This window comes from Suncus etruscus (assembly GCF_024139225.1).
Source record: "Suncus etruscus isolate mSunEtr1 chromosome X unlocalized genomic scaffold, mSunEtr1.pri.cur SUPER_X_unloc_2, whole genome shotgun sequence".
In the NCBI taxonomy this organism is placed as follows: Eukaryota; Metazoa; Chordata; class Mammalia; order Eulipotyphla; family Soricidae; genus Suncus; species Suncus etruscus.
The window spans coordinates 317,715-334,802 of record NW_026060315.1 but is presented as its reverse complement, the minus strand read 5'-3'; the positions used below and the strand labels follow the sequence as shown (position 1 = coordinate 334,802).

General features: G+C 43.7%; 1 protein-coding gene and 1 non-coding gene across 2 annotated transcripts; both read right to left on the bottom strand.

The window, feature by feature from the left end:
- Positions 1 to 2,501: 2,501 nt before the first annotated feature.
- XG (Xg glycoprotein (Xg blood group)) lies at positions 2,502 to 14,997 on the bottom strand. Its single transcript, XM_049767803.1, has 11 exons — positions 14,952 to 14,997; positions 13,477 to 13,524; positions 10,880 to 10,903; positions 9,448 to 9,510; positions 8,654 to 8,707; positions 6,906 to 6,968; positions 6,318 to 6,377; positions 5,271 to 5,330; positions 3,289 to 3,321; positions 2,772 to 2,894; positions 2,502 to 2,518 (listed from the first exon to the last, which is right to left on the bottom strand). The coding sequence occupies exons 1-11, from the start codon at positions 14,995 to 14,997 to the stop codon at positions 2,502 to 2,504; spliced, it is 591 nt and encodes a 196-aa protein (XP_049623760.1).
- A 1,234-nt stretch (positions 14,998 to 16,231) lies between these two features.
- LOC126000601 (U6 spliceosomal RNA) lies at positions 16,232 to 16,339 on the bottom strand. Its single transcript, XR_007492809.1, has one exon. It is a non-coding gene; the product is annotated as a U6 spliceosomal RNA (small nuclear RNA).
- Positions 16,340 to 17,088: the final 749 nt, after the last annotated feature.

Below are 17,088 nucleotides of genomic sequence, written 5' to 3'. Positions count from 1 at the left end.
CGGGCTCTTATGTATCCTAGCAATGGACTCATATGCATCTTAGCAACAGGACTCTTATGTATCCTAGCAACAGGACTTTTATGTATCCTAGCAACAAGAGCCTGCATCCTAGCAACAGGATGCTTATGTCCTCGAGCAACAGGACTTTTATCTGTCCTAGCAACAGGACTGTTATGTGTATCCTAGCAACGACATCCTACTCCCCTAGCAACAAGACTCTTATCTGCCTTAGCAACCAGACTCTTATATGCCCTAGTAAACCTTTTACCAGTATTTCAATGACTTCATCCATTCATTCATTCATTCATTCCCAAATATGCAGTTTCCTTCTTTCTTTTTCAAATTTTTCAACTTTTTTCTTCTGTCTTTTTGGGTACGCTGGTGAGAAAAGTGGGGTCCCCCCAGAAAAATTGCTTGTGGGGCCTTTACCTGCAAAATCTAGCTGAGTTTCTTTTGCACAAAGTTCAAAAATTGGCAGAAACCAGAAAAGGCCTTTTTTTTGTTTGTTTGTTTTTTGGCCCCAGAATTTTCTTGACCCAGAGTTCATCTCCAGAGTCACCCAGATTTTCCTTCCCTGACCCAGAATTCATCCCCAAATTGTCTAAACATTTATTTCTGTTGGATTTCATTTCTTTTCCTCCACTCATTTGTGAAAATCATTGTTTTTTTTTTTTATTTCTGGATATTGTGACTTTTATTTCTGAAAAACCACAATGTTCATGTGTGAAAATCATCATTTTTATTTGTGAAAATCACAGTTTTCATTTGTGAAAAATCACAATTTTCATTTGTGAAAATCACAATTTTCAATTTGTGAAAATCACAGTTTTCATTTGTGAAAAATCACGATTTTCATTTGTGAAAATCACAATTTTCATTTGTGAAAATCATCATTTTTATTTGTGAAAATCACACAGTCCTAGCCCATCTGCCTAGGCTGCACTTTGGATAAGTGGAGGCTAGATTTTGTGCATTGAAGCAGCAAATAAAATATTTGGAGAGAGATAGAGACAGAGAAAAAGAGAGACAGAGAGAAACAGAGAGAATGAGAAAAAGAGAGACAGAGAAACAGAGAAAGAGACACAAAGAGAAAAAGAGACAAAGAGAGAGAAAAAGAGAAAGAGAGAGACAGAGAGAAAAAGAGACAGAGACAGAGAAAGAGACAGAAAAAGACAAAGACAGACAGAAAGAGACAGAGAAACAGAGAGACACAAAGAGAAAGAGAGAAAAAGAAAGACAGAGACAGAGACATAAAATGAGACAGAGACAGAGAGAAAAAGGGACAGAGACAAAGAGACAGAGAAAAAGACAGAGAAAGAGAGAAAGACAGAAAGAGACAGAGACAGAGAGAAAGACAGAAAGAGAAACAGAGAAAGACAGACAGAGAGAAAACAGAAAGAGACACAAAGAGAAACAGAGACAATGAGAGACAGAGAGAAAAAGAGAAAGAGAGACAGACAGAGACAGAAAAAGAAACAGAGACAGAGAAAGAGACAGAAAAAGACAGAGACAGACAAAGAGAAAGAGAGACATAGAGAGAAAGAGACAGAGAGAAAGACAGAGAGAAAAAGACAGATGAAGAGAAAGAGACAGAGAGAAAGAGACAGAGATGCTCAAAATTCAGTGCTGGCGTGGGCTTATATTTGCAATTTCAAGTGATTTTAAATCGAATTAAAATCTCTTAAATGTATTTCTTCACATTTGCAATTTCAAATCATTCTTTCCTTTTAATTTCGAAGATAAAATTTATTCCAATAAATCATTTAAAAAATATTTTAAATTTATTTAAATAAATAAAAAAAATTCAAACACCGCAATTACAAACATCATCATGATTTTTGGGGGCCAGTTTATTTTTATTTATTTATATATTTTTTTGAAAATACCAAAATTTAAACTTTCCCTGGGGGAAAAATACAGAATTATTGAGATATTTACAACCCCTCCAACTCCCCCCAAGCCAGTCAGTTTTTTTTTTGGGGGGGGGTAAAAACAAAAAAATGTATTAGGCAGAAAAAAAAAATAAAACAAATCTCCCCCCCCAAAATAAAGCGAATTAAAAAATAAAATAAAAACTGCCACAAAAATAAAATAAAATAAAAAACTGGACTGAGAAAAAGCATTTTTGCTTTTTTTGCAGGAGGACTCGGGTTCGATGCCTGGCATCTCATATGATCTTGTAAACTTGGAGCACTGAGGCAAGAGTCCTCCCCGAGCACTGAGCCAGGAGTCAACCCCGATACATGACCCTTCACCCCAAACTCCCTCCTCCATACCCCCCCAAAAATATTCTTAGTCACATAGGGGAGAGAGAAGTAATGATTTGTGGGGGCCCAACTGACACGAAGTCTCACCACCCTGCCGGCCTTCTCCGTTTCCGGAGCACTGTGTCGAGGAGTACTGTAACCATCAACCTCGAGACCCAGGAGTCGGACCCCTTGCCACCCACATAGGACCCCAAAAGGCTCCGGCCAGGGTCATTTTATCTCCACGAATTGTTTTCAGACGTTTTCTGGGGCTGCAAGATAAGGGAGGAATAAAAATCAGAAAATAAAAGAAATGAAAGATTTTATAGAAATATGAACTGGGATTTTTTGGGGGGGTTTCATTTTTTTCTGCTATTTTTGGGGGGTACATTCAGGGGTGTTTGGGGGTGCTTGTTAGGGCTCGAAGCCAAGGCAAGGGTTGGAATGACTGTATTGGGGGGGCCCGGTTTCCCTCCTTTGTACCCCAAAATCGGGCCTTCTCATGTGGGATGCCGGGGATCGAACCTGAGTTCCTCCGGCAGCAGGCGGCGCCGCCCCTCCGGTTGTAGTAGCCGACGGCCGCCCCGACGAGAGTCACCACCACCATGGACACGATAGGGGAGACCACCTTAGCCACCGTGTTGCCGCCTGCGGGGTGGAGACGGGAGAAGGGGTGAGGGAGGGGAGGAAGGAAGGAGGATGTTTTGGGGTGTTGGGTCCCCACCATCCAGATGCCTGGCAGGTGAAATACCCCCATAAACAACTGGTTCTGGGGAACCCCTATCAAGAAATTGCTTTAGGGTACCCCGAGAACAATTTTTCTGGGGAACCCCTATAGCTTGTCAGTTCTGAAGACCCCATAAAAAACTGCTTTTTGGGGGGCCCTAGAGAGAAATTATTCTGGGGGACCTTTCTACAGCATCTGTTTTAGGGCATCCCAAATAGCCAATATTTTGGGGGGACCCCCTGAGAGCGACTGTTTCGGGGGCCCCATCTGCATAAGACCCCCAAGGGGTATGCGAGCGTCACCCCCAGGCCTTACCATGTTGGTCTCCGTAGGTCGCATATCCGTCTCCTGTGGAGGGGGGGGAAGCAGAGAAACCCCCCCTCGTTTAAGGACTGGCTCGGCCCCCAATGTCCTAACATGCCCTGACATGCTACAAGGGACAGGGCTGTTCAACTCGCACGCAAAAGGCCCTGACATGCTCTGACATGCCCTGACATGCTACAAGGGATAGAGCCATTAAACACACATAATGCCCTAACATGCTATGACATGCCCTGACATGCTACACGGGACAGAGTCATTGAACTGACACACACAATGTCCTGGCATGCTCTGACATGCCCTGACATGCTACATGGGACAGAAATATTGAATTTGCAAGCATAACAGCCTGACATGCCCCGACATGTTCTGACATGCCCCTGACATGCAACAAGGGACTGGGCCATTCAACTTCATACTCTAGACCCTGACATGCTCTGACATGTCCTGACATGCCACGAGGGACAAGCCATTCAACTCGCATGAACAATGTCCTGGCATGCTCTGACACGCCCTGACCATGCTACATGGGACAGAAACATTAAATTTGCAAGCATAACAGCCTGGCATGTTCTGACATGCCCCGACATGCTACAAGGGACCGAGCCATTCAACTCCACGCACTGTGTCCTGACATATTCTGACATGTTTTGACATGCTGTGACATGCCCCGACATACTACAAGGGGTCGAGCCATTCAACTCCATGCACAATGCCCAGACATGCTCTGACATGCTCTGGCATGCCATGACATGCTACAAGGGACAGAGTTTGGGTGCGTTTCATGAAGGCTTTGGGGGGCTGCTTTGAGGAAGTGTCCCCCCAAATTTTGGGGTGTTGGGAACGTTCCCCGTTTTTAAGATTCCTTTTCAGATAGGTTTGATATCTCTTTCTTCTTGCACACTCTCTCTCTTTCTGTCTCTCTCTTTGTCTCTGTCTCTGCGTCTCCTCCTCTCTCTCCTCCCAATGTCTCTCCATCTGTCTCTCTGTGTCTCTCTCTGTTTCTGTGTCTGTCTCTGTCTTTGTGTCTCTGTGTCTATCTCTCTGCCTCCATGTCTCTCTGTGTCTTTCTGTATCTGTCTCTCTGTCTCTGTCTCTATGTTTGTGTCTCTGTCTCTATGTCTGTCTCTCTGTCTCTGTATTTCTGTGTTTCTCTCTATCTCTGTCTCTGTATCTGTCTCTGTGTTTCTATCTCTCTGTCTCTATCTCTCTCTATCTCTCTCTGTCTCTGTCTTTCTCTGACTTTGTCTCAATCTGTTTCTGTCTCTCTGTATCTCTCTGTCTCTGTCTCTATGTTTCTGTCTATGTGTGTCTCTCTGTCTCTGTGTCTGTCTCTCTGTCTCTGCTTCTGTGTCTCTCTGTCTCTGTGTCTGTCTCTCTGTCTCTGCTTCTGTGTCTCTCTGCCTCTGTCTGTCTCTCTCTGTCTCTGTGTGTCTCTTTCTGACTCTGTCTCTCTCTGTCTCTGCTTCTGTGTCTCTCTGTCTCTCTCTGTCTCTGTGTGTGTCTCTGTCTTTCTCTGTCTCTGTCTGTCTCTGTCTGTCTCTGTGTCTATCTCTGTCTCTGTGTTTCTGTCTTTCTCGTTCTGTCTCTCTGTGTCTATCTCTCTGTCTCTGTGTCTCTCTGTCTCTATCTCTGTATCTCTGTCTCTCCATCTCTCTGTCTCTCTCTCTGTGTCTGTCTGTCTGTCTGTCTCTGTGTCCTTCTCTTTCTGTCTCTGTCTTTCTCGTTCTGTCTCTCTGTGTCTATCTCTCTGTCTCTGTGTCTCTCTGTCTCTATCTCTCTGTGTCTCCATCTCTCTGTCTATCTCTCTGTCTCTGTCTCTGTGTCTGTCTCTTTCTGTCTCTGTGTCTCTGTCTTTCTCGTTCTGTCTCTCTGTGTTTATCTCTCTGTCTCTGTGTCTCTGTGTCTGTGTCTCTCTGTCTCCATCTCTCTGTGTCTCTGTCTTTCTCCCTCTCCATCCCGAGCACCCCACATACCGTGCGTATTCCCGTAACCGTCATGTCCTGGGTTATGATAGCCGCCGCCTCCTCCGCCGCCTGCGGTAGAGATAAACATGTGGATTGAGTTGGTTTGGGGGTGCGATGGTAGTTAACTGGGGGGGGGGCAGACCCCAAAAGCCCTCCAAACAAAGCAGATCGTGTGGAATGGGATTTGGAGAGCGCACCCCAAAAATCGGACTAAGAGACCCACAAAGCTTCTAAGATTGATCCCCCCAAATCAGAATAGAATGTCCATAAAGTTTCTGGGGTTCGGGACCCCCCAAAAAAGCAGAATAAAATGACTAAGATTGCTCCCCAAAATTAGAATAGAATTTCCGTAAAGCTTCTGAGGTTGAACCCCAAAAAATATCAGAATAGAATGACCTCAAAGTTTCTGAGATTGCTCCCCAATAAGTAGAATAGATTTTCCATAAAGTTTCTGGGGTTCAGGACCCCCCCAAAAATCAGAATAAAATGACTAAGTTGCTCCCCAAAATTAGAATAGAATTTCCATAAAGTTTCTGGGGTTGAACCCCAAAAATATCAGAACAGAGTGACCTCAAAGTTTCTGAGATTGCTCCCCAATAAGTAGAATAAATTTTCCATAAAGTTTCTGGGGTTCAGGACCCCAAAAATATCAGAATAAAATTACCCCAAAGCTTCTAAAATTGCTCCCACAAAATTCGAATAGAATGTCCATAAAGTTTCTGGGGTCCAGGACCCCCCAAAAAGCAGAATAAAATTACTTTATAGCTTCTAATCTTCTGCAAATAATCTAGATATAGAAATCCCCCAAATGCCCAAATACAGATGAAGAAATTTTGGGGTATAAACACCCCTAAAAGGAAAATGAGTCTGGGGGGGACTCACAGACTTTGGGGGACCCTGTGGGATGCCGGGGATGGAACCCGGGTCTGCCGCCTGCAAGGCAAACGCGCTACCCACTAGACTATCTCTCTGGCCCCTATTATAAAGCTTTTATTGTTGTTGTTGTTGTTGTTGTTAGTTTTGGGGTCACACCTGGCTGTACCCCTTTGCACATACCTGACGGCGGCCTGGGCCTAGGCGGGTAGCGGCCATCGTCATGGCCATCATGATAGTAACCTGCGGGGGCCACAGAGATAGTACAGTGGTTAGGGAGAAAATTTGACATTGGGGACCACAGGTTGGGGGGGGTCTCAAGCTAGCAGGAGGAACCCCTGAGCAGTGCCGGGCGTGGCTTCGAAACAAAACAGAGCCCCCCAAAAATAAAATAAAAAGGAAGAAATTTCCCAGGGGCCAGAAAGTTAGTGCAATGGTTAGGGAGCTTGAGAAGTTCTCAGCCCACACTATGGTTCCCGAAGCCCCCCCCCAAAAAAATAGGTGAGATTTCATCCCTGGCCCCCCATAATTTGTTCAAAGAGATTCTATAGATCATTTCCTCCGGGGCAGAAAGAGAATTGGGGGTCCCAGAAAATGGGGGTTTTCTCAGGCCCTGAACTTGTTAGAGTTTGAGGGGTTGTTTCTGGAGGTTCTGGGAGCTGGGGTGAGGACCCAGAGCAGAGAAGGGGTGACCCCAAAAGCCAGCAAGGAACCCCAAAACCAACCCCTCAAGGTCTGTCCCCCATTTCTGACCCACTAGCTTTCTCTCACCTCCACCGTCGGAACCTCCGGGCTGGGGGTGTGCAGGGGGCGGCTTGGGTCTGGGGTAGATGTCTGCAAGGAAAAAAAAAGGGGGTGTAGGGGTGAGGTCAGAGGTCAGCACAGGTCACAGGTCACGGCCTCCTTCTTCCTTCCCTCTCTTTTTTCTTCCTTTCTTCCTCTCTTCCTTTCTCCTTCCTTTCTTCCCTTGCGTTTTTTAATTTATTTTTAACTTTTCTTCCTTTTCTTTTTCTTTCCTTTCTTCATTTTTTCTTTATTCCTTTTCTTCTTTCTTTCATCTTCCTTCCTTGTTTTCCCTTTACTTCCTTCCTTCCTTCCTTTCTTTTCTTTCTTTCTTTCTTTCTTTCTTTCTTTCTTTCTTTCTTTCTTTCTTTCTTTCTTTCTTTCTTTCTTTCTTTCTTTCTTTCTTTCACCCTCCATCTCTCATTCTTTTCCTTTCTTTTTCTTTCCTTCCTTCTTTTTTCTTCCCTTCCTTTTTCTTTTTTTTTTTTTTTTTTTTTTTTTTTTTTTTTTTTTTTGGTTTTTGGGCCACACCCGGTGACGCTCAGGGGTTACTCCTGGCTATGCGCTCAGAAGTCGCTCCTGGCTTGGGGGACCATATGGGACGCCGGGGGATCGAACCGCGGTCCGTCTCCTAGGCTAGCGCAGGTAAGGCAGGCACCTTACCTCCAGCGCCACCGCCCGGCCCCTACCTTCCTTTTTCTTTCTGTTTTCTCCCTTTCTCTATCTGCCTTTCCTTCTTTCTTTCTTTTCCCTTTCTTGCTCTTTCTTTTCTTTCCTTCCTTCTTATTTCCTTCCATTTCTTTCCCCCTTCCTCTTTTTCCCTTTTTTCCTTCTTTCTCTTCTACCCTCCATCTCTCAGTCTCTTCCCTTTTCTTCCTTTCTTCCTTCATTCCTTTCCTTTCTTTTCTTTCCTTCCTTCCTTCTTTTTTTTTTTTTTTTTTTTTGGTTTTTGGGCCACACCCGGCATTGCTCAGGGGTTACCCCTGGCTGTCTGCTCAGAAATAGCTCCTGGCAGGCACGGAGGACCCTATGGGACACCGGGATTCGAACCAACCACCTTTGGTCCTTGGATCGGCTGCTTGCAAGGCAAACGCCACTGTGCTATCTCTCCGGGCCCTCTTTTCATCTTTCTTTTACCTTTATGTTCTTTCATGCCTTCTTATTTTATTTCCTTCCTTCCCTTTCTCTCTTCCTTTCTTTTTCATTCTTTTCCCTTTCTTTCTTTTTCCATTTCTTTTTTCTTTTTCCTTTTTCTTCTTTTTCTTTATTTTTCCTTCTTTCCTTCCTCCTCTCCTTCCTCATCCTACCCTACCTCTACTTCTCTCTCTTCCTCCCTTCCTCCCTTCCTTCCTTCCTTCCTTCCTTCCTTCCTTCCTTCCTTCCTTCCTTCCTTCCTTCCTTCCTTCCTTCCTTCCTTCCTTCCCTCCCTCCACCCTACTCTCTCCCCCTTCCCATCTCTCCCTTTCCCCTACCCCCAAAGCCCCAAATTCCTGGATTCTGAGCACATAAAGGAGCAGCTCTGGGCCACATCAAACTCTTACAAAGACCTGAGTTTTGGGGGGTGAACCCCAAGTTTTCTGCCCCCTTCCTGGCCATGGGTGCTATCTATCCGTTTATCCCTAAAATTGGGGGAAGGAGGAAGCCCAGAAACTCAGAACTCAGCCCTGCGGCTCTGCTCTGCTCCTGAGAAGTGACTGGTGAGGGGTTGAGGGTTTTTTTTGGGGGGGGACACTCACTTCCCCCATTGTCCGGACGGTCTGGCTGTGGCCTGGGCAGGTTGGGGTACAGTCCTGAGGAAAGAGACGAAAAGGATTTGGGGTGAAAAAGGCTTGTACAGAGACCCTGAGATGAGACATCTCTGGTGACCCTGGGACGGCTCCATTTTGATGAGAGGACATCTCTCAGATTTTCATAAATTTTGTGTTTTGGTTTTTTTGGGGTCACACCCGGCTGTGTTCAGGGGGGGTTCCTCCCAGCTCTGCGCTCAGAAATAGCTCCCGGCAGACTCGGGGGGATTTTATATATATATATATATATATATATATATATGGGATGCCGGGGATCGAACTCCAATCCTTCTGCATGCAAGGCAAAAAACGCCCTACCTCCTTGCTATCTCTCTGGCCCCTCAAATTTTCATCTTAATAATAATAAAAAAAATTTATTCTCATGAAACTCGTTCAAATAATTCTTCCTACAAGACCTGGGTTCGATTTCTGGCCTTCTCTATGGTTCCCCCCAAAAAGCTAAGAGTGATTTTTGAGTACAGAGTCAGGAGGAAGGAACCCCTGACAGTCCTCGGTTGGGACCCCCAAAACCCAAAAATAATAAATAAATAAATAAATAAATGAATAAATAAATAGAAGGCCTCATGTATACAGACACAAGAAGACAGACACATAAGTACTTTGTATTCTAAGAGGCGGCTTCCCCCCCCTTTTTTGGCAGGGACCTTAGAAATCATGAATTCATAGCAGGAACCCCAAAAATGGGCCCCCCCCCAAGTGAGTCCTTGTCTCACTCCACTTACCTCCTCCCTCGGAACCTCCGGGATTGGGGTGGACAGGGGGTGGCTTGGGTCGGGGGTAGATGTCTGTAGGAAGGAAGAAAAGTGAAATGGGGTGAGGGTCAGAGGTCAGCACAGGTGAGAGGTCACGGTCTTTTCCCCTCTTTCTGTCCTTCCTTCATCTTTCCTTTCTTTCCCCTTCTTTCTTTCCTTCCTCCATCCTTTTCCCTTCCTATTTTCCTCCTTCTTTCTTTGCTTCCTCCCTTCCTATTTCCTTTTTTCTTTCCTTCTTTCTTTTCTTCTTTCCTATTTCCTTTCTTCTTTCCTTCTTTCTTTTCTTCCTTCCTATATCCTTTCTTCTTTCCTTCTATCTTTTCTTCCTCCTTTTCTTTCTTTTCTTCTTTCCTTCCTTCCTATTTCCTTATTTCTTTCTTTTCTTCCTTTCTTCCTTATTTCCTTTCTTCTTTCCTTTCTCCTTCCTTCCTCCCTTTCTTATCTTCTGCCTTCTTTCCTTCCTTCCATTCCTATATTATTCCTTCTTTCTTTACTTCTTTCATCTTTCTTTTATTCCCCTTCTTTTTTCATTCTTCCTCCCTCTTCCCTCCTTCCTTTCTTTTTTCTCTTTCCTATTTCCTTCCTTCTTTCTTTTATTTACTTTCTTCCTTCAATTCTTCCTTCCCCTGCCTTCTCCCATCCAATTATCTTCCCTTCCTTTTTCTTCCTCCTTTCCTTTCCTTTCCTTTCCTCTTTTCTTCCTTCCATTTTTTTCTTTCTTTTTGTTTTTGTTTTTGGGCCACACCCGGCGGTGCTCAGGGGTTCCTCCTGGCTGTCTGCTCAGAAATAGCTCCTGGCAGGCACGAGGGACCATAGGGGGCACCGGGATTCAAACCAACCACCTTTGGTCCTGGATCGGCTGCTTGCAAGGCAAAAGCTGCTGTGCTATCTCTCCGGGCCCTCTTTCTTTCTTTCTTTCTTTCTTTCTTTCTTTCTTTCTTTCTTTCTTTCTTTCTTTCTTTCTTTCTTTCTTTCTTTCTTTCTTTCTTTCTTTCTTTCTTTCTTTCTTTCTTCTTTTCCTCTATCCTTCCTTTTCTTCCTTCCTTCTTTCTTTTTCCTCTTTCCTTTCTTCCATCCTTTATCTTTCCCCCTTCCATCCTTTTTCATCTCTCCTTTCTTCCTTTCACGCTTCCTCCTCTCCTTCCTTCCTTCAAACTATTTTCCTTCCTTCTTCGTTCCTTCTATGCTTCATTCCATTGATTCTTTTTTTCCTTCCTTCCTCTCTCTCCAAATAACATTAACCCTTGGCAGACTCCTTCGATGTCCTTCTGGGAAGACCCTTACCAACCTGTTCCCATTTCCGCCCACCCCCTGACACCCTTGTTGCCAACCAGCCCTGGACCCCAACTCCGTAGAGGGTCACCAAACCCACCCTGTTCTAGCACCCCGATCCATCACTCACCTGAACTTGGTTTCTTGGTGGGTTCTGTGAATAGAAGCAGAAATTTGAGTCAAGAAAAATCAACAGATGTGGCCTAAGGGGGGCAGAAATGTCGCCAGGAGAAGCTGTCAGCACAGTACTGGGGGTATTACTGAGTACTTTATCGGAAGCATCCCTGAGCACTGTTTTGTGAGTCTACTACCACCTGTTCCTAATATAACGTGGGCGTACAACACTGTTCCAGAAATGATTCGTGCTTCTATTATTCAATATATCCTTTTGGATTTTGGTCCACACCCAGCTTAGGGCTTAAGCCTGGTGCTCAGGGCTTACTCCTGGCTCTGCATTTAGGAATCTCTCCTGTTGGGGCGCGGGAGACCCTCTGGGGTGTCAGGATCGAACCCACTTCAGGGATCAAATCTGAGTTGTATTTGTGTAAGACATGCACCATACCTGCTGTTGTATCTCTAGCCTTGTAGTATGCATTTTTCCATCCATCATACACCCATCCATCCATCTGTCCATCTACCTGTCCATCCATCTATCCATCCATTTGTCCATTCACTCATTCACCCATCCATCTATTCATCCACTTATTCGTCATCCATCCAATCATCCATCCATCCACTCACCCATCCTTTCAACCATCTATCCACCCATCCATCCATCTATTCATCCATCCATCCAACTATCCATCAACCATCCATTCACCCATCCATTCATCCATCCATCTACCCACCCATCCACCCATCTATTCATCCATCCATCTATCCATTTATCCAACTATCCATCCACCCATCCATTTATCCATCCACCCATCCATTCATCTATTCATCTAACCATCCAACTATCCACCCATCCACCACCCATCCATCCATCTATTCATCCATCCATCTATCCATTTATCCAACTATCCATCCATTCATTTATTCATCCATCCATCTATTCATCTATCCATCCAAACATCCATTTATTTATTTATTCACCCATCTCCCACCAACTCACCCATCAATCTATCCATTCAATCCATCCACCCATTTATTCACCAGTGCATCCATTCATCCATTATCTATCCATCAATCATTATCTACTCACCCACATATGTATAGGTTTCCATCTCACTCACTCATCACATGTTATCTATGTATCTAAGTATGTATCTGTATGGTGTGATTAATCTAACAATCAATGTTTATTTAATTTTAAATAGAATGGGATCCAGAAAGAGATAAATATATTGATGGTGGATGGATAGGTAGAGAGATGATAGATAGATGGAAGGATGAATGGTTAGGTGGATGAATAGATAGATATATGGATAAATGAATTGATAGAGAGATGCATGGAAAGATAGATGAATGATGGATAGGTAGGTAGATGTATAGACAGATAGACAAACAGACAAAAAGATAGACATGTTTATTGGTTGATGAATGGATGGATAGATGGATGGGTGGATGAATGGATGGGTAGATAGACAGACAGGTAGATGGATAGATAATAGATAGATGGATAGACAGGTAGATTATAGATAGACAGGTAGATGGATTGACAAACAGATAAATAGATAGATAGATGTACAGACAGATAGATAATATAGATAAATAGATAAACAGACAGGTAGATGGATAGGAAGGTAGGTAGGTGGATAGACAGATAGATGGATAGACAGACAGATAATATAGATAGATAGATAGATAGATAGATAGATAGATAGATAGATAGATAGATAGATAGATAGATAGATGGATAGATGGATAGATGGATGGATAGATAGATGATGGATAGATGGATAGATAGATAGATGGATGATAGATGATAGGTAGATGGATAGATAGGTAGGTAGGTAGATATAGATGGATAGACAGATAGATGGATAGACAGATTAGATAGATAGATGGATGGACAGACAGATAGACAGATGGATAGACAGATAGATAGACAGGTAGATGGATAGATAGGTAGGTAGGTAGGTAGATATATAGACTGATAGATGGATAGATAGATAGATGGATAGACAGACATAGATAGATTGATGATAGATAGCTTTAAGAACTTAATTTTTACACACAGCTGACAAATTTTGCTTCCATTTTGGCCCACCCCTGGCAGTTCTTAGGAATTTCTCTTGTCCCTGCACTCAGGAATCCCTCCTGGAAAGCTCAGGGGACCATAGGGGATGCCGGGGTTCAACCCCAGGACTGCCACTTGCAAGGCAAATGCCCTCCTCACTATGCTAGCACTCCAGCCTCTGACACCAATTGTACTCCCCCCCCCAAACATTCAAAAGGTCCCCTGAGGTGACTTGTACAAAGCCAGGAATACACCCCAAGAACCACAGGGTAGGGCCACCCAAAATGGGGGAGAAATTGCTTCTTATAAAAAGCTCAGTGGGGAAAATATAAATGAAAAAGGGGGCAAAAATAAAAAGCTTGGTGGAATTCAGGCCCTCAGAAATAACATGGCGTCCCTCACAACACACATTGGCCCAGCCCAGAGAGAGGTTTCATCATGGGGCATGTGGGGGGCCCTTTGGGGGCCCTGCTGTGCTCAAACTCGGACCCTCAGCCAAGAAGAAAAAGTTCAGTTGCCCCCCCCCAAAAAAAAGGGCCCCTTACCTGGGTTGTTATCATCGAGGGCGTCCGATAAATCGAAGTCACCTTGAGCTGGTCAGGACAGAAGGAAAGGAGGCGTAAGTCTGGGAGATGTTGTGTGTGTTTTTGTGTTATCATGTTTTGTGGGTCTGTCTGTGTCTCCATGATTTCTGTGTCTGTGTGTTGTCTGCTTGTCTCTGTCTCTGTGTATGTGGGTCTCTGTGGGTCTCTTTTTTGTGTGTCTGTCTGCCTGGGTCTCTGTGTGCTTCTGTGTGTCTTTATGTCTGTGTGTGTCTTTGTGTCTGTGTGTTGTCTGCTTGTCTCTGTCTCTGTGTGTGTGGGTCTCTGTGGGTCTCTTTCTTTGTGTGTCCTTGTGCCTGGGTCTCTAAGTGTGTCTATGCTTGTATAAAAGTCTGCGTGAAACTGTGTGTCTCTGTCTATTTGTATCTCCATGTTTGTGTGTGTGTTTGTCTCTTATACCCATGTGCATCTCTGTATTTTTGTGTCTGTGTGTCTCTATTTCTTGTGTTTCCATGTGTCTATATGTGCGTCTGTGTCTCTCTGTGTGTTTGTGTGTGTCTATATCTGTCTGTGTCTGTTTGTGTGTCTAGTCTGTGTGTCTGTGTGTGTCTGTGTGTTTTTCTATGTCTGCATATCTGTGTGTCTGTATTTGTTGTGCATTTGTGAGTGTTGGTGTGTTTCTCTGTGTGTGTTTTTCTATATCTGCATATCTGTGTGTGTCTATATTTGTTGTGTGTTTGTGAGTGTCGGTGTTTCTCTGTGTGTTTTTCTATGTGTATATTTGTGTGTCTGTTTGTTGTGTGTCTGTGTCACTATATTTCTCTGTGTGTTTGTGTGTGTTTTTCTATGTTTACATTTGTGTTTCTCTATGTTTGTGTGTGTCTCTAAGTATGGCTGTATACCTATATCTCTGTGTTTGTATTTGTTGTGTGTTTGTGAGTGCCGGTGCATTTCTTTGTGTGTCTCTGTGTGTTTTTCTATATTTGTGTATATTTGTGTGTATTTTTCTATATTTGTGTGTATCCGTGTGTCTTTATGTGTTTTTGTACGTCTATATCTGTGTGTCTGTTGTGTGTCTGTGAGTGTTAGTGTGTTTCTCTGTGGATGTCTGTGTGTTTTTCTTTTTTGTTGTTGTTGGTTTTGGGGTCACACCCAGGCAGCGCTCAGCGGTTCCTCCTGACTCTCCGCTCAGAAATCACTCCTGGCAGGCTCGGGGGGCCCCTATGGGATGCCAGGGTTCGAGCCACATGCCTTCTGCATGCAAGGCAAACTTCTAACCTCCATGCTATCTCTCCGGCCCTGTCTTTTCTATGTTTTTGTATCTCTGTGTGTCTCTCTGCATCTCTGTATGTCTCTAGCTGTGTGTCTCTTCGTTGTGTGTCTGTGTCCGTGTTTCTCCGTGTGTATCTCTGTGTTTTTCTATGTCTGTGTGTGTCTCATCGTGGTCCCAAAATCTGCCTTCCGCGTCCGTCCAGCACCCACATCCCAGCCACCCCCAAGGGACGCCATCACCCACTTGGTCATCGTCTCCCCAATCCGCCTGGTCCCCCCCCCAAGTCTCATGCAGGAGGGAAATTTGGGGTACAGACAGAACCCAGAATAATGGCCAGTTCTGGCCAGGAGAAAGATTAAATATTATTATATTTTATTATCGTTTTATTTTATTATATATTGTTGTTTCTCTCTCTCTCTCTACCCCAATCACACCCAACTATGCTCAGGTCTTACTCCTGGCTCTGTGCTCAGGGATCCCTCCTAGAACACTTGGGGTTTCCTATGGGGTGTTGGGAATGGAAACAACAGTCGGCCAAGTGCAAGGCAAGAGCCCTAACCATTGTACTTTCCATCCTTCTCCCAACTTGGTGTCTCTTGAGGGAAAATTCAAGTTATTCAATTATTCTATCCTTTCTTCCTTCCTTCCTTCCTTCCTTTGCTTTCTTTCTTTCCTTCTTTCCTTCCCTTTTCCTTCATTCTTTCTTTCCTTTCTTCCATATTTCCTTCTCCTTTTATTCCTACTTCCTTTGTCTTTTCTTCCTTATTTCTTTTCTTCTTTCTTTCCTTTCTTCCTTCTTTTTTCTCTTCCTTTCTTTCATCTCTCCCTCCATTCCTTCCTACACTCTTTCCTTCTTTCTTTCTCTCTGTCTCTTTCTTTCATCCTTCTTTCTTTCCTTTCTTCTTTCCTTCCTTCCCTTTCCCTTCCTTCTTTACTTTCTTCCTTCCATCCTTTCTTCCCTTTTACTTTCTCTTTCATTTTTCTTCATTCCTTCCTTCCCTCCCTCCTTCCTTTCCTCCCTCACTTTCTTCATTTCTTTATTTCTTCTTTCCTTCCTACCTCTTTTCTTCCTTTCTTCCTTTCTCTTTTCTTTCTCCCTTCTTTCATCCTTTCCATTTTCCTCTTTTCCTCCTTCCTTTTTTCCTTTTTCTTCCTTCCTCTTTTTTCCTTTTATCCCTTCCTCTCTCCCTTCATTCCTTACTCTTTCCTTTTTTCGTTCATTTCTTTCTTCCTTCATCTTTTCTTTATTTCCTTCCTTCTTTTTACCTTCCTTATTTCCTTTTCTTCCTTCCTTCCTCTTTATTCTTCTTTCCATCCTCCCTCTCTCCCTCCATTCCTTCACTGTTTCATTCTATATTCTTTCATTTCTTCCTCCTTTCTTCCTTCTTTTTTCTTTTTTCCTTCCTCCTTGCTTTATTTTTGCCTTCCTCTTTTCTTCCTTTCTTCTTTTGCTTTATTCCCTCTTTTCTTCCTTCTTTCCTTTTCTTTTTTCTTCCTCTTTTCTTCCTTTGTTTTTTTCATCCTTGCTCAGGGGCCATGCTAATCTTCTCTGTATCATTCCAATTTTAGTATATGTGCTGCCAAAGTGAGCACCCTTTCTTCTTTTCTTTCTTTTTCCTTCCCCCTTTCTTCCTTCCTTCCTCTTATCTTCCTCACTTTCTCTTTTCTTCCTTCCTTCTTTCTTTTCTTTTTTTTCTTCCTCTTTTTTCCTTCTTTTCGCCTTCCCCCCTTTTCTTCCTTCCTCTTTTCTTTCTCTCTTCCTCTTTTCTTCCTTCCTTCTTTTCTTTCTTTTTCCTTCCTCTTTCCTTCCTTCTTTTCTTTCTTTTTTCCTTCCTATTTTCTTCCTTCCTTCTTTTCTTTCTTTTTCCTTCCTCTTTCCTTCCTTTTTTCTTTCTTTCTTTTTTCCTTCCTTCTTTTCTTTCTTTTTCCTTCCTCCTTCCTTCCTTCCTTCTTTTCTTTCTTTTTCTTCCTCTTTTCTTCCTTCCTTTTTTCTTTCTCTCTTCTTTTCTTCCTTCTTTTCTTACTTTTTTCCTTCCTCTTTTCTTCCTTCCTTCCTTATTTTCTTCTTTCTTTCCTTTACTCCCTCCCTCCCCTTATTCCCATAACTCTCCCTGCTGGCATGATACCACAGCATGAGCCATTACACAACTCTCGGAGACGCCCATGGCTGGGATCCAGGAGGATCCAGATGTCTGGCTTCTGCTCGTTAACTCTGGATAAGTTTCGGCTTCCACCTCTGCGTCCCCCTTTGACTTTCTTCCCAGAACATCACCAACACCCCAACACCGAACTGCAGAGCGGAAAATCTAGGCTTCATCTTCCTCCCCAATCTGTACCCCAGG

Bases quoted from the DNA above. Each gene is read 5' to 3' on its own strand.
- XG (XM_049767803.1), bottom strand. From the start codon at position 14,997: ATGACCAAGTGGGTGATGGCGTCCCTTGGGGGTGGCTGGGATGTGG. The intron at 9,511-10,879 runs GTGAGTGATGGA...TCCTTCCTACAG, and splicing joins CACCAAGAAACCAAGTTCAG to ACATCTACCCCCGACCCAAG. The intron at 6,378-6,905 runs GTGAGAGAAAGC...TGGCCCCCGCAG, and splicing joins CGGAGGTTCCGACGGTGGAG to GTTACTATCATGATGGCCAT.